The sequence below is a fragment of the Ovis aries genome, chromosome 15, assembly GCF_016772045.2.
Source record: "Ovis aries strain OAR_USU_Benz2616 breed Rambouillet chromosome 15, ARS-UI_Ramb_v3.0, whole genome shotgun sequence".
NCBI classification, from domain to species: domain Eukaryota; kingdom Metazoa; phylum Chordata; class Mammalia; order Artiodactyla; family Bovidae; genus Ovis; species Ovis aries.
Window position 1 is genome coordinate 41,856,892 of NC_056068.1, and position 15,222 is coordinate 41,872,113.

The following is a 15,222-nucleotide window of genomic DNA, read 5'->3' on the forward strand; positions in this document are numbered from 1 at the left end:
CGGGAGACCTGGATTCCATCCCTGGGTTGGCAAGATCCCCTGGAGAAGGGAATGGCTACCCACTCCAGTATTCTTGCCTGGAGAATTTCCATGGACAGAGGAGCCTGGCAGGCTGCAGTCCATTGGGGTTGCAAAGAGTCAGACCAACTGAGCGACTTTCACTTTCACTTGTGTAGCTATGACCAGTGGGAGGTTGGAGGCCTTATAAGTAGTGACTTGGAATTCAACTATTGGCCAAATCAGGGATCACAGTGCCTTTTGTCACCAGGTGGGCTCTCGCTAGGGGAGTGGGGCCAGACGAGGCGGCAGTCGGCCAGGCCGCACCCACTGCCGCCCCCACGGAGCCTTAGACTTGAGGAACCTGCCAGGCGAGGCCTCTGCTGCCTCCTCTAGCGCACGGCCCCCTCTGGCCTTCGCCGCCACCATTCCCTCTCGGATGGCCCCCGAGGCCGAGGCCTCGCAGGTCCTCAGAAGCGCAGCCAGCTAGTCGAAGCTCTGGAGAAGGTTGGGCACCGTCTCCAAGCAACGCGCTGGAGGCGGGACTTGTGCGTCACTGAAGTGCGACCGGGTGGTTGGTGCCGCCGCCGCCGCTGCCGCCGCCGCCTGCGGGTCTGTGAGGCTGGCTGAGGCGGCGCCGCGGCTCCCGGAAGCGCGATGCCTTGAACCTGGGGTGAGCTCCGCAGCGCTAACCTGTTGCCGGTTCCCTTCCCAGCTGCTCCTCAGCCCTCCTACAGGGAGTAGTAACGCCCGCCACGCCTCTACTGCAGGGCCGGGCTTCCGTGGGGGGTCAAGCCCCGCCCTGCCGCCGCAGTTTCTAGGCCTTGCCTGAGGGAGGGGAGCTGGCTTGGGAGGCCCTTCCATGGTCGCACTGTCTTTAGCCCGGTGGTTTCCAGTGACTGGGCGTGGAAGTGGCTTGCCCCGTTTGGGAGAGGCTTTTTCTCCTCGAGCGCGGACCTGCTTTTGAATATTGCCGCCGGCGCAGTCGGTCGGCCAGCGGACGTAGCTGTTGGTTGCGCGTGCAGGTGCGCTTGAGGAGGGGAGGTGGTGGGAGGGTGGCGGGTGTGCTGAGTTAACGCACTGGTGAGGCTGGAAACCCGTGCGCCCCCGCTGCAGTGGACCCCCCATGTGAGAAACCCTTGCCTGGGTGATGGCTCAGAAATATCCAAGTCCGTCTACTTAATCCGGCCACTGTCTCTAAACTAGCTTAGGCTGCTCCCCTTCCGAAAGGCCTGAGCTTGTCAAACCAGCTCCCGTGAGACCCGGCAAAGACCGGAAGTTTACTACTAATTGTAGTAATCGTTCCTGGAAGGGAAACTTGTGTCGCTTTTGAATGATTTCTTTGTTATTTTTATCGTGTTACCGTGTTAGAATGTGGGCTTACTGTTGTTGTTAATATTTATCCCAGCCCCTTTCAGTGTACGTCTCTGTTCTGACCCTGGCCTGTTTCACGGTGCCGGACGATTCAGTTCTTGTCTAGGTCGTATTTATAAAGCGGCCGTGACACTTCCTATGGTTTATAATTCTTAGATCTTCTATATGGAGTGATTCTTTTGCATCTTCCCTCGCCCATTCTTGCTATAACGTGAGCTCCATCCTTTCCGAATTTCATCTGGAACATGAGGGGCCCCGAACCAAAAATCAATCCTGAATTAGCCGCCTCTGTGTTGGAAAGCATCTCCCCTCTAAGAAGCGATGCTTTCTGAATTCAGAACACAAAAATAGTATGAATATTTCTCCTTTCCTCTGATGTTGCCTGGCTGCAGCTTCTAAATATTTTCCTCAGAATATGGTTGTGTGTTTCCACAGTATATTCTTTGTCATTTGGTATAAGTGCATTTTATATTTGGTGTGTGTTACCACCTGTGCCTTCTTAGTTCATATTGAAACATGCCACACTTCCTTTCTCTTTCTCTTCCTCAAAAGGCAGAGAAGGTCCAAAGTCTAGTGAACACCCTAGTGATACCAGAAATCCATGCTTTCAGTCTCCAAGTACTATCCTTTTGTAGTTTTACTTTGTATAAAATTTTTGTCTGATTAAGATCTTTGAGTCTGTAACAGGCATTCCAGACTCTAGTGTCTCTGACTAGTCTAAGTGTTTCAGTATGGTCTTTATAACTGCTCTTAATTTCTTGTCTTGCAGGACAGCTGATAATCTGTTTATGATCTAGAGTTTGAGTATAATGAGTAATAAATAGTATCTTTAGGAACCTTGGTTTTTAGTACTTTTAGCATCACTGATGCTAAATAGCAGTGAAAATAGTTTCAACTATAAATATCTCTTTTTTAAGTAAAGAAACTGGTACAAAATTTCATGGAGAACAGGTTTCAGAGAGGTTTTCTAAATACTTCAGTATTTGTGAACTAGTCATCTTGTTACACGTCTAGGCTTTTCATCTTTGTTTAATCCTTTTATGAATGGATATGGTTTAAATTTTCATGAAGTTTTTTTTTCCAGTTACCCATGATGTGATTTTTATATCTTTATAAAGAATATTTGAACTACAAAAGTTCATTTTGTTAGAAAAAGAAGTGATCAAGTGTATGAGTTACCACCCACTAGGGAATGTGGCATTTTTGGAATCCTTGATATTATGAGTTTCAAAATAACAGTTATTCTTTATTTAGAAAATCCTTCAAATGTTTTTTGAAAGCACATTGTTATCCTGCTTGAAAGGACTAAATTATGGGGGCACAATAACATGAGAGTGGTCAGTTCTTTAAGTCTTGAGGAGAGATTTATCTTTTGCTAAATTGTATGCCAGTGGTTTACAAATTAAGTTCCTCTTCAATACTGCTGTTTCATGATCTATAGGAAGTATTTTGCTCGTACCAAATAATGAATACTTTTCAATTCACATAAACATTAACAGTAAATTTTATATTTTTCTTCATTTTTTTTTTTAAAATTTCAGCTTCTCTCCCAACTAGTAGATGACTGAACAAGTGAATAATAAAAAACCCCAAACTGTCAACAGTATTTACTATATCCATTGGTACACATTTATTGTGTGCTTATATATCTGCCAGAAAAGGGAACACAGCTGCTACCCTCAAGAAGCTCACAGAGGGGGATGGTCAAGTGACCTAACTGATGATATGTGCTGTGATAGAAGAATGTGCCGAGTCACCAAAGAGGGACATTGAAAAACCTGTGGGGGGTGACTAGCGGGTGGCCTCAGCAGATTGTTTTGTGAACATGCATGCACCCTTGATTGTGATTTTATTGCATCTAGATTGCAGAGCCATATTGTTATTCTCAGATGGACTCAGATATTTGTCATTTTATGGTATTGAAAATGAACTGTGAATTGGGGGCCTTCTCCACTGAAGCAGGTTGAGAGGCGCTGTTCCGTGCTCTTTCCGTAGTCTCTAGATAGTTTTCCCTTTTAATCTGAGGAGTTAATAATCAGGTTTCCTGATACCAAGTATGATTACAAGATGAGTTAATATGCTGCTTCAAATTTTAAATTTTCTTCAAAGTTAGGACACCAATTCAAAACCATACAGAAACAAAATGGACCATTTTCTTTTTTGGGGGGATAATATTTTATAGTTACTATAAAATATTGGCTGTATTCCCCGTGTTGTACAGTATATCCTTGTAGCTTATCTGTTTTATACACAATAGTTTGTATATTTAATCCTCTATCCCTATCTTGCCCCTCCCTGTTTCCCTCTCCCCTCTGGTAACCACTAGTTTGTTTTCTATGAGTCTGTTTCTTTTATATTCACTAGTTTTATTTTTTAGTTCTACATATACGTGATACCATACAGTATTTGTCTTTCTCTGACTAATTCACTAAGCATAATACCCTGCAAGTCTATCCATGTTGCTGCAAATGGCAAGATTTCATTCCTTTTCGTGGCTGAGTAGTGTTCCATTGTATATCTACATACCACTTCTTTATTCATTCATCTGTTGATGGACACTTAAGTTGCTTTCATATCTTGGCAGTTGTAAATAATGCTGCCATGAGCATAGGGGGTGTATGTACCTTTCCAAATTAGCATTTGTTTTTTAGGGGGATATATACCCAGGAGTATAATTGCTGGATCATATATATATATTTTTTTTTTGCTAAATATATTAGCAAATGTTTATTAATCAAGGTCATATGTGTATGACTTATATATATATATATGCATGTATTTGTATGGAATGATTTTAATGAATTAAACTTTTATGAGTAAATATATGTGATTGCTAGTGTGCCAAGAAGGAAATGGCAACCCACTCCAGTATTCTTGCCTGGAGAATCCCAGGGACAGAGGAGCCTGGTAGGCTGCTGTCTATGGGGTCACACAGGGTCGGACACAACTGACTTAGCAGCAGCAGTAGCAGCTAATGTGTCATATCAGAATTTTCTAAATGAAATCATAAAATTTGTTTAGTAAATGATAATTTGTTTCAAAGTGGCTTTTTTTTGTTGTTTAAACTTCCTAGTTTTTTATTTTGTATTGGGCTATAGCTGATCAACAATGTTGTTGTAGTTTACAGTGAACAGTGAAGGAACTCAGCCATAAATATACATGTATCTTTAGTTTCTTTTATCAGTGCTTTATAGTTCTGAGAGCATATAAGTTTTTCAGCTCCTTGGTCAGGTTTAAGGTTTTTGTTTTTGTTTTTGGAGGGAGTGGAGCTGCAATTTTAAAACATATTTCTGTGTGCTAATCTTATATCCTGCTACCTTGCTAAATTTATCAGAACTAGTGGTTTTTGTGTGGAATCTTTAGGGTTTTCTATATATAATATCATGAAATCTGCATATAATGACAATGTAACCTCTTTTTAAATTTAACTTTACTTTTAAATTTATTTTTAATTGAAAGATAATTGCTTTACAATTTTGTGTTGGTTTCTTCCATACATCTTCATGAATCAACCATAGGTATACATATGTCCCCTCCCTCTGGAACCTCCCTCCCACAATTCTACCTCTTAAAAGGCACCATTTTCTAATTCATTAAACAAGCAACCAGATCTCTTTATTATTTGTTTGGTGGGCATATTGATTAAATTATCATTAATATTGTACATGAAATCTTAAGACCATATATTTCAAAAGTTTAATTTTTTATTTAAGAATTGTAGGTATAATGTAAAGTTTTCAGTCTGGTTGATTAGAATATTTTATTGAGTTTTTATTAAATCAATATAGGAATGCTAGAGAGAATTTAAGTTTTCACTTTGAGAGTGAAACATTAGGTTAGAGAACATCTTCTCCACTTCTCATTCAAGCAAGAATTTTCTCTATAACACTAATTAGATGAATTTATTTTTGCTTAAGCACATCCACCTTTCCAATGAAAGCAGGCACACATGCCTTTAACCCTTCTGGATGATTGTGGATGATAGAAAATCCTTGTATTGACCTGAAATCAGCCTGATTTATGCTGGCCATTCTGGTCTGTGTAACTATATAAAATAAATGTTACTTCCTCTTCCATATGAAAGCTCTTCGAGAGTTTGAACAAACCTGTCATGCCTGTTACTGAACCGTGATTATCTGAAGTAAATTGCTTTGTTTCCTTCTCTAGATCCATAACATGTTTTGTGCTTTCCCAAATATGTTCAAATGATTGTGCTCTTTGAATGTGTGGCTGCTTGGAGGACTTCCCTGGTGGTCCAGTGGCTAAGACTCTGCTGCCAATGCAGGGGGTTTGGGTTCAATTGCTGTTTTGGGGAACTAGATCCCACACGCCACAACTGAGAGTCTTCAGGCCGCAACTAAAGTTCCCACATGCCACAGTGAAAATCAAAGATCCTGAGTGCTGCAGCTGAGATCTGATGCAGTCAAGTTAATTGATTAGTTGGTTAAAACAGTAAATGTGACTGCTTCAGTTCAGCCGCTCAGTCGCGTCCGACTCTTTGCGAGCCCATGAATCACAGCACGCCAGGCCTCCCTGTCCAACTTTCAGTGTGTTGGAACCATTACAGAGTATAGTGGGATTTTAGGCCCTTACTCTGGACATCTGCTTCTAGCAAGAATTTAGGATTATTTTAGCATCTTTCTTATCTATATTTGACTAGAACCTTCAGACCATTTATATTTTAATTACTTTTAAGCATATGTTACTACTACTAAGTCGCTTCAGTCGTGTCTAACTCTGTGCGACCCCATAGACGGCAGCCCACCAGGCTCCCCTGTCCCTGGGATTCTCCAGGCAAGAACACTGGAGTGGGTTGCCGTTTCCTTCTCCAATGCATGAAAGTAAAAAGTGAAAGTGAAGTCGCTCAGTCGTGTCCAACTGTTAGCGACCCCATAGACTGCAGCCTACCAGGCTCCTCCATCCTTGGGATTTTCCAGGCAAGAGTACTAGAGTGGGGTGCCGTTGCCTTCTCCGAAGCATATGTTACCTATGTGCTTTATGTGCATTTTAAAACATATTTAGGTTAGATCCTGAACAAGTTAGTCATATTTGATATAATTTATTCATTTTCAGAAAATAAGTGTTCACTGTCAGTCTTGATTCTGGTATTCTGTGGATATTATTCGTTCCAGTTTTAGTTATCCGCAAATTGAACAGGCATGCAGTCTTGTCTTTGTCATCAACAAAAATGGTAAACATCCACTCTCTTGGTGGCAATCTCCCTCTCCTCTGTCTAGGTTTTAGTCAAACTTGAGTTTTTTTTATTACCTCAAAGTTGCCATACTCCTCCCTGTGTTAGGCACTTTCTGTAGCCTCTGCTTAGACTGTCCTCCCCTTGCCATGCCCCTGTCCCTCTTCTCTGGGTAACTCTGACTGATGGCAGATCAAATGTTTGCCTGAGGACTTCTCTGACAAGACTAAGTCAAGTCCCCATTTTATAGGCTTTAGGCTTTCAATACCCTATACTTGTTTGGCTTAGCACTTACCATTTTGTGAAAGTGAAAGTTGCTCAGTCTGTCTGACTTTTTGCGACCCCATGAACTATACAGTCCACGAGATTCTCCAGGCCAGAATACTGGAGTGGAAATTCCCTTCTCCAGGGGATCTTCCCAACCCAGTGATCAAACCCAGGTCTCCCTTATTGCAGGCAGATTCTTTACCAGCTAAGCCACAAGGGAAGCCCAAGAACACTGGAGTGGGTAGCCTACCCCTTCTCCAGGGAATCTTCCTGACCCAGAAATCGAACCAGGGTCTCCTGCATTGCAGGCAAACTCTTTACCAACTGAGCTATGAGGGAAGCCCTATCATTTTATAGTTATGTATTTATTATGCGATTGCTGTTTCTTCCCCACGGTATCAGAAGCTCCATGATGGCAAGAACCACATTTCTTGCACTGACTTTTGAAACCCCAGAACATAGCACAGTGCAGGGGATATGGTGCTTATTGAATTTAATTTTTCAAAGGCTGTGTAACAGTGGCTCCCTAGCACTGTGTATGACCTTTGGCTCCTGATGATGTTTTCACACGTTTGGGTTAGAACAAGAAAAATAAGCACAGTAGTGTTAGTGTATGTAGTGTATGTCAGTGTGAAATTACTGCCTTCTTGGGAAGGGCTTTTATTCTAGTAGTATTAATATATCCTTCTATTTCTTAGGTTGTAAATTCTTAAATTTTTTGTTACAGTTTAAGGATTTTTTTTTGTTTATTGTTGGACACTGTTGAAACAAATGTGCAGCACCGTGGGGCTTTGAGACTTGACTAGTTTGTGAAATCCAGGAGTCACTAATGTTGAATACTCTCGAGATCTCCTCTCAGCTAAAATCTTTGTTTCTCTTTGAATACAGCTGTTATGAATGCACTTGGCTATATTTAAAATATGTAATTTTGCCTTCAGAGATTTTTTTTTTAGTGCCTTGGATCTTCCTCAACAACTTCCTTTCATTTATCTCTGTAATACATACTTATCATTGCCAAGTAGGCTCAGATTCAAAACAGTAATTGTCGAGTTTATCTTTTAGAACAGTTGTACTTTTCCTATAGTTAAAGTGACTGAAAGAATAAGCCTCAAATATAATATACTAGATTTGAATACCAAAAGACAAAATTTGGGTATTTATGATTACTGAGAACTGTTACTGTAAATGATTTTCTATTTTAAAGTTGGGTAGTTCATATTTTAGTTTTAACATTTACTTTTTTATTTTTATTTTTTATTTTTTTTTTTAACATTTACTTTTTTAAATTAAATGTTAGAGCAGATTTCCTGACAAAACTTTTGCTATAAATTGTTACTATTTCACCTGCTTTATATGGTATGAGTTTTAATTCAGGTGAGGTAAAATTATAGTCTTTGATGGGTAAATAAAATGGAATTTCTTGGAAGAGGGGCAATTAGATTTTTTTATTTTAATCCTTTTTTCTCTTTCCAACTTTATTTTTTTAAAAACTCTTACTTGCTTTGTGACTTTGTTACTTTAACCTCTCTGTGCTTGTTTCCTTAACTATCTTGTTTCTTCATCTATAAAATGGTTATCATAAGGATTTAAATTACTAAATTTATGAATACATGTAAAGTGCCTAGAAGACTGTAACACAATAGAAGTGGTCAACAAATACTAGTTGATTTTACTGTTATTAGTAGTGGTATATATATTGAATCGGATTTCTTTTTTCAGTTATATAACATATCAGGATAGGTAAATACTAAAAGTTTATCTTACTTTCTGTTTTAACCAAAGGAAAGAAAACTATCTAGAATGAACATATCCAACTCTTCTCTAGCCGTGATACATAGAATCTTTAAAGATTTAAATGATTACTAAATAAATTTTTGTGATTAAAATTTAAGGCAATTCAATAACTTACTGATCTCCATTGATAGTAGGTTATTAGTAATCTAGCCTTTTAACTAAAATATCACCTTTATATTTAGAAAACAAGTCACATAAATTCTAAGTTTAAAATACCTCAGTTCAGTTCAGTCGCTCAGTTGTGTCCAACTCTTTGCAACCCCGTGAATCGCAGCATGCCAGGCCTCCTTGTCCATCACCAACTCCCGGAGTTCACTAGGACTCACGTCCATCGAATTGGTGATGCCATCCAGCCATCTCATCCTCTGTCGTCCCCTTCTCCTCCTGCTGCCAAATCCTCCCAGCATCAGAGTCTTTTCCAATGAGTCAACTCTTCACATGAGGTGGCCAAAGTACTGGAGTTTCAGCTTTAGCATCATTCCTTCCAAAGAAATCCCAGGGCTGATCTCCTTCAGAATGGACTAGTTGGATCTCCTTGCAGTCCAAGGGACTCTCAAGAGTCTTCTCCAACACCACAGTTCAAAAGCATCAATTCTTCGGCACTCAGCTTTCTTTCCTCACAGTTCAACTCTCACATCCATTCATGACCACAGGAAAAACCATAGCCTTGACTAGACGGACCTTTGTTGGCAAAGTAATGTCTCTGCTTTTCAGTATGCTGTCTGCTGCTGCTGCTGCTGCTGCTGCTGCTAAGTTGCTTCAGTTGTGTCCGACTCTGTGCGACCCCAAAGATGGCAGCCCACCAGGCTCCCCTGTCCCTGGGATTCTCAAGGCAAGAACACTGGAGTGGGTTGCCATTTCCTTCTCCAATGCATGAGAGTGAAAAGTGAAAGTGAAGTCGCTCAGTGGTGTCCGACTCTTAGCAACCCCATGGACTGTAGCCCACCAGGCTCCTCCATCCATGGGATTTTCCAAGCAAGAGTACTGGAGTGGGCTGTCATTGCCTTCTCCGAATATGCTATCTAGGTTGGTCATAATTTTTCTTCCAAGGAGTAAGCGTCTTTTAATTTCATGGCTGCAGTCACCATCTGCAGTGATTTTGGAGCCCCCCAAAATAAAGTCTGACACTGTTTGCCCATCTATTTCCCATGAAGTGATGGGACCAGATGCCATGATCTTCGTTTTCTGAATGTTGAGCTTTAAGCCAACTTTTTCACTCTCCACTTTCACTTTCATCAAGAGGCTTTTGAGTTCCTCTTCACTTTCTGCCATAAAGGTGGTGTCATCTGCATATCTGAGGTTATTGATATTTCTCCCAGCAATCTTGATTCCAGCTTGTGCTTCTTCCTAGAGGAGTTAAAAAGCAAAAGCACTATCTTTTTTTTCCTAAGCAGAAAATGTAAGATAGTTCAGTTAGCTGAAAAATCTGTTAAATTTACATATATTTTACAATTAGAATTAAGTTGCACATTTATAAATATAGTAATTCTAAAATAAAAATTTTAGCTGATCTATTATATCATGATTATACATCATAAAATATTATAGTGTTTAAGAATATAACCTTGGAAGGAAAGTTATGACCAACCTAGACAGCATATTAAAAAGCAGAGACGTTACTTTGCCAACAAAGGGTTCATCTAGTTAAGGCTATGGTTTTTCCAGTAGTCATGTATGGATGTGAGAGTTGGACTATAAAGAAAGCTGTGCGCTGAAGAACTGACGCTTTTGGACTGTGCTGTTGGACTTTTGAGAGTCCTTTGGACTGAAAGGAGATCCAGCCAGTCCATCCTAAAGATCAGTCCTGATGCTGAAGCTGAAACTCCAATACTTTGGCCACCTGATGCAACTCATTGGGAAAGACCCTGATGCTGGGAAAAATTGAAGGTGGGAGGAGAAGGGGACGACAGAGGATGAGATGGTTGGATGGCATCACCGACTCAATGGACATAAGTTTGGGTAAACTCTGGGAGTTGGTGATGGACAAGGAGGCCTGGCGTGCTGCAGTCCATAGGGTCACAAAGAGTTGGACACAACTGAGCAACTGAACTGAACTGAAGAATAAAAGCACAAGAATCTAAAAAACATGAGTTTAAAGTTCACTTCAACCATTTACCAACCGTTTAACTTTAGATAAGTCACTCAATTCTATTTCCTCATCTGTCAACTAGGGCTATAATAATGCTCACTTCTTAGGGTTATTGGAAAAAATAGATGAGATGGTATAAGAAAGCCCTTACTTTGAAGCCTGACTTGTGGTGAGCAGTCAGGAAATGTTTTTAGGAAAATTATATGAGGTAAATAAGCTTCCCATTAAATACAATTAAATGCCTGTGTGTGTGTAATGGTTGCCAAGTAGGCAAAGTTATAGAAATGTACCTTCCCAATAAAATAAAAATGAATTGTTTTCTTATTTAACTATATGATCTTTAGAAGAATAGAACTGTAAATCTTTATAGTTGTTTAAATTCCACCTTAGGCTCATGCAAGTTTATTGAGATCTCACTTAAAAGTATTCTTGTTTTTATTTTCTTGAAGGGATGGGTATATTGCCATTTTTATATTGCACATAAAAGTAACTTTTATGTATATTTGACAGAAACTATGTGAAGCAACACTTTTTGGATTTCATAAGACATCATCTCATCATGGGACAGCAAATTTCGGATCAGACACAGTTGGTTCTTAACAAGTTACCAGAAAAAGTAGCAAAACATGTCACATTGGTTCGAGAAAGTGGCTCCTTAACTTATGAAGAATTTCTTGGAAGAGTAGCAGAACTTAATGATGTGTAAGACTTGCTCTTTTTCATTTTATTTTTTCTCCCTAACATATGCCCCAGTGTTGTGACTGTCTGAGAAATAACCAGAAATATTGATCGGTAAGACTTAGTGTTTTCAGCAGCAGTGGGTAGCAAGTATTTATTGAATACCTTAAGACTTTCTGCTAAGTCACTTCAGTCATGTCCAACTCTGTGCAACCCCACAGACGGCAGCCCACCAGGCTCCCCGTCCCTGGGATTCTCCAGGCAAGAACAACTGGAGTGGGTTGCCATTTCCTTCTCCAACGCATGAAAGTGAAAAGTGAAAGCAAAGTCGCTCAGTCATGTCCGACCCCATGGACTGCAGCCTTCCAGGCTCCTCCATCCATGGGATTTTCCAGGCAAGAGTACTGGAGTGGGGTGCCATTGCCTTCTCCGTAAGACTTTCTATGTGACTATTTCAAAATATGTCATATTTTGAAATGGACTAAAAGAATGGAAAGAACTTAAAATTGAATTTTGATCATAGGCATATAAATTGACCTTTGTTTGAAAGCACTGAAGAAGGTGCATAACAGAAGAGAATATACCAATTAGTCACCTAGAGAAAGGCACCTCAGATAGTGAAAGGGCACTTCAGGTTTCTGACTATCAACCAGTTCATCTAGATAATAAATCTGTGTTTGTCCACTGAACCATTATTCTGCCAGATACACAGCTCTATGGTAGCAATTCGTTTGTCATCACTGGAGAATAGGATGTTTTGTTTATAAATGTTTTCTAATTAGCTATCATCTTTAAATCTCTGGTCATCTTTTAATCTTTGATGGACTTCTCTGATAGCTCAGTTGGTAAAAGAATCCACCTGCAATGCAGGAGACCCTGCTTCAATTCCTAGGTCGGGAAGATCCCCTGGATAAGGGATAGGCAACCCACTCCAGTTTTCTTGGGCTTCCCTTGTGGCCCAGCTGGTAAAGAATCTGCCTGCAATGTGGGAGACCTGGGTTCAATCCCTGGGTTGGGAAGATCCCCTGGAGAAACGTAAGGCTACCCACTCTAGTATTCTGGCCTAGAGAATTCATGAACTGTATAGTCCATGGGGTCACAAAGAGTCAGACACAACTGAGCAACTTTCACTTTCTTTAAATCTCTACTTAATTCTTGAATGGATTTCTAAGTTGGAATATAAACTTCTGTTTGTATTTGTTTATTGTATGATCTTTTATAATAAAAATGTAGTCATGGTTTTTAAAACTCTAGCATTTTATTTTGTTTTTGTTTTTTTAAGATCATACAAATGGTAGCATTTGAGGCATTACTTTTGAGAACATATTCCTAGGAAATAAAATTGGATTGTGAATTTAATAGTATAAAAGTGAAATACTTTTTAATAATAAAGTTTATTGTTTCAACTTTCTAATGAGTAATCAATGACATTTGCCATCCCTTAAAGTCTTAGAACTTACATACAAAAAAATCTAGTCTGTCCTTTGAAATTTTGTTTTTTGGTCTAAAGATACTGGATAAAATGTGTCCTGTGAAAGCATCCACAAGCTAAGCTTACTGTGTAATACAGAGACGGTGGTATAGTGTGTCTCCCTTTTATTTATTTAGCACAGAATGATTCTGACTACATTTGCTTCTTAAAACCAATTCCTGTGGACCAGAGTTAGACATTTCACAAATTCAGTGCTGTCTGAGAGTTATATAGTTAAACTTACATAAAAGAAGCATGACTTGATAGCCAGAAAATGGAACTGACAACTGGCAGTACTAGTTTAACTGGCTGATTTTGTTACCGAGGGCTCATTGCTTAATTTTCAATGGCCTCAATTTATTTAGCTGAAAGTTACTTAGTTCTGAATGTCATATCTCCACTGGTGTTCAGAGAGAAATGTAATGATTTAAAAAATAAAAAGGAGCTGCAATACTTAATATGTCTTTGAACTGATTTAAATTGACACTTATGCACAATATTGAGTTATCCTAAAAAGTGTTATATTCATATGTTAGTATTCTCTTTCTTTGTAAATTAGAATGACTCTGCTGGGGAAGAGAGTAAAGTTCTGTCTCAAAATCATTTGCTTCGTCCAGTTTCAAATTATCTATAAAAATATGTGTTGCTCCTTAAGGAAAGACTCAACCAAGAGCAAGATTTTTTCACATTTTATATATATCTGCAGTGGTAGTCAAAATTGGGATAAATGAAACCAGCCAAATTTTTTCTTGAAGTACCTGATTCTTTGTACACATTTTTTCCTAAATGTCTTTATTAGAAATTTAAAGACCATTGAGATATAGATCTGAAAAAAATAGATTTATAAACATCATTCCACTATGCTGTCCATTTTGGAAATTAAACTGTATGTGTATAGTCAAAACATTTTCTATCCCTGTATTTTAAGAATCTAACTATTACAATCACTGTTGTTGTTACTTGCCTTTCTGTGTTTTCTTCACATTTCCTCCTCTGTCTTAAACTTTCTTGAATCTGGTCTCATAGCTCCATTATTTTACATGAGTTTTCATTAAATTAATGAATGTGTTTGCCTCTTTTCAGAACTGCTAAAGTGGCTTCTGGCCAGGAAAAACATCTTCTCTTTGAGGTACAACCTGGGTCTGATTCCTCTGCCTTTTGGAAAGTGGTTGTACGAGTGGTCTGTACCAAGGTAAGAGTGATAGAAACTTCCAGCTCTGAGCTTAAACTATTTTGGTGATTAGAACCATATTTATTAGTATGCTATAATATAGCAGAAATATTTATAATTTAGTTTTTATTAATATTTATTTGTAAAACTATGTAAAATAATTTTGATGGCTCTTCCAGGTTAACTAAATTTCACTGGTTATATAATTGCCATATAAGCAGAAATTTTTATACTCAAGGAAGGCAGTAGTAAACTCTCAGCTTTATCCTGTACCTCTCTTTTTGAATTTTAACTGACTGTGGAATCCTAAAGTGATGCCTTACATAGCTCTAAGATGACTTCTTAAAAATTAAAGTATCTTATGAAATCATTTCTTTAAAAAACACTAGGTTTTATTTGTTAAATGATAATTTTATTTTATTTATTTATTTATTTTTTTAATGATAATTTTAAAATCCATTAGAAAGGGTTGGTTTTTTGGTTTGGTTGGGGGAGTTAAAAGTAATTTTTAGCTTTACAGTGGATTGTGGGTTTGGGTTGGGTTTTTTTTAAGTTATTTTTAGTTAATTAAGGGATTTTCACCATCAATTAAGAGGCACACTGTGTCTCTTAATTCATCTTTAAATTTAAGGTAAATGAGTATATCAGTTGTGTAAAAAACTGTGATGGCAGCAGTCATAGAGTATCAGGAAGCCTTATCCACTAATGGGTAGATTAGAATAGGTGGTTCTTAACCTTTTTGAGGCCAGTGAACTTTTGGTGAAGATGAAGGAATGAATTTTATTAAGCTTCCTCCTATCCCAGCCCCTGCTCTAAAATACAATAAAATCATCCATATTCCTATAAACAATAAGTTGGGCAATCATGAATGTCCTTAATTCAACCCCTGATCAATCTATAAAGAATTCCTGGGTAAGGAGATTTTTTTTTTTTCTTTTGTATCATGGATCCTGAATGTTACCCAAATAATACGCCACATTTCCCCAATAGGTTTATTGCCTCTACTAAGCTATAAGTATAGTAGGATTGATTCTGTTTAGTTGATCAAATTTGAAGGTCTAATCTATTTAAGTAATAAAAGAACTTTTAAGAGGATTAGATTAGCAAAGACCAAGATCTTAATTCCACACTTGACTGAAGTTGAATGGCACCTGTTCAAGTTTACAGTTGGTTTAGAGAAAATACACAGT

At 38.7% G+C, this 15,222-nt stretch overlaps 1 protein-coding gene across 4 annotated transcripts in view; it reads left to right on the forward strand.

The window, feature by feature from the left end:
• The first annotated feature begins 601 nt into the window (after positions 1-601).
• The window catches only part of RNF141 (ring finger protein 141), a 36,584-nt gene continuing 21,963 nt past the window's right edge, over positions 602-15,222 (forward strand). For 2 of the 4 annotated variants that reach the window (XM_060399911.1, XM_004016160.6), the window contains exons 1-3: positions 602-1,022; positions 11,223-11,414; positions 13,945-14,053. In XM_060399911.1, coding sequence (XP_060255894.1) covers positions 11,272-11,414; positions 13,945-14,053 — 252 coding nt within the window. In that variant the 5' untranslated portion in view covers positions 602-1,022; positions 11,223-11,271. The remainder of the gene's footprint in view (positions 1,023-11,222; positions 11,415-13,944; positions 14,054-15,222) is intronic. The other 2 variants (XM_042233067.2, XM_027979397.3) reach the window with 1 other exon arrangement.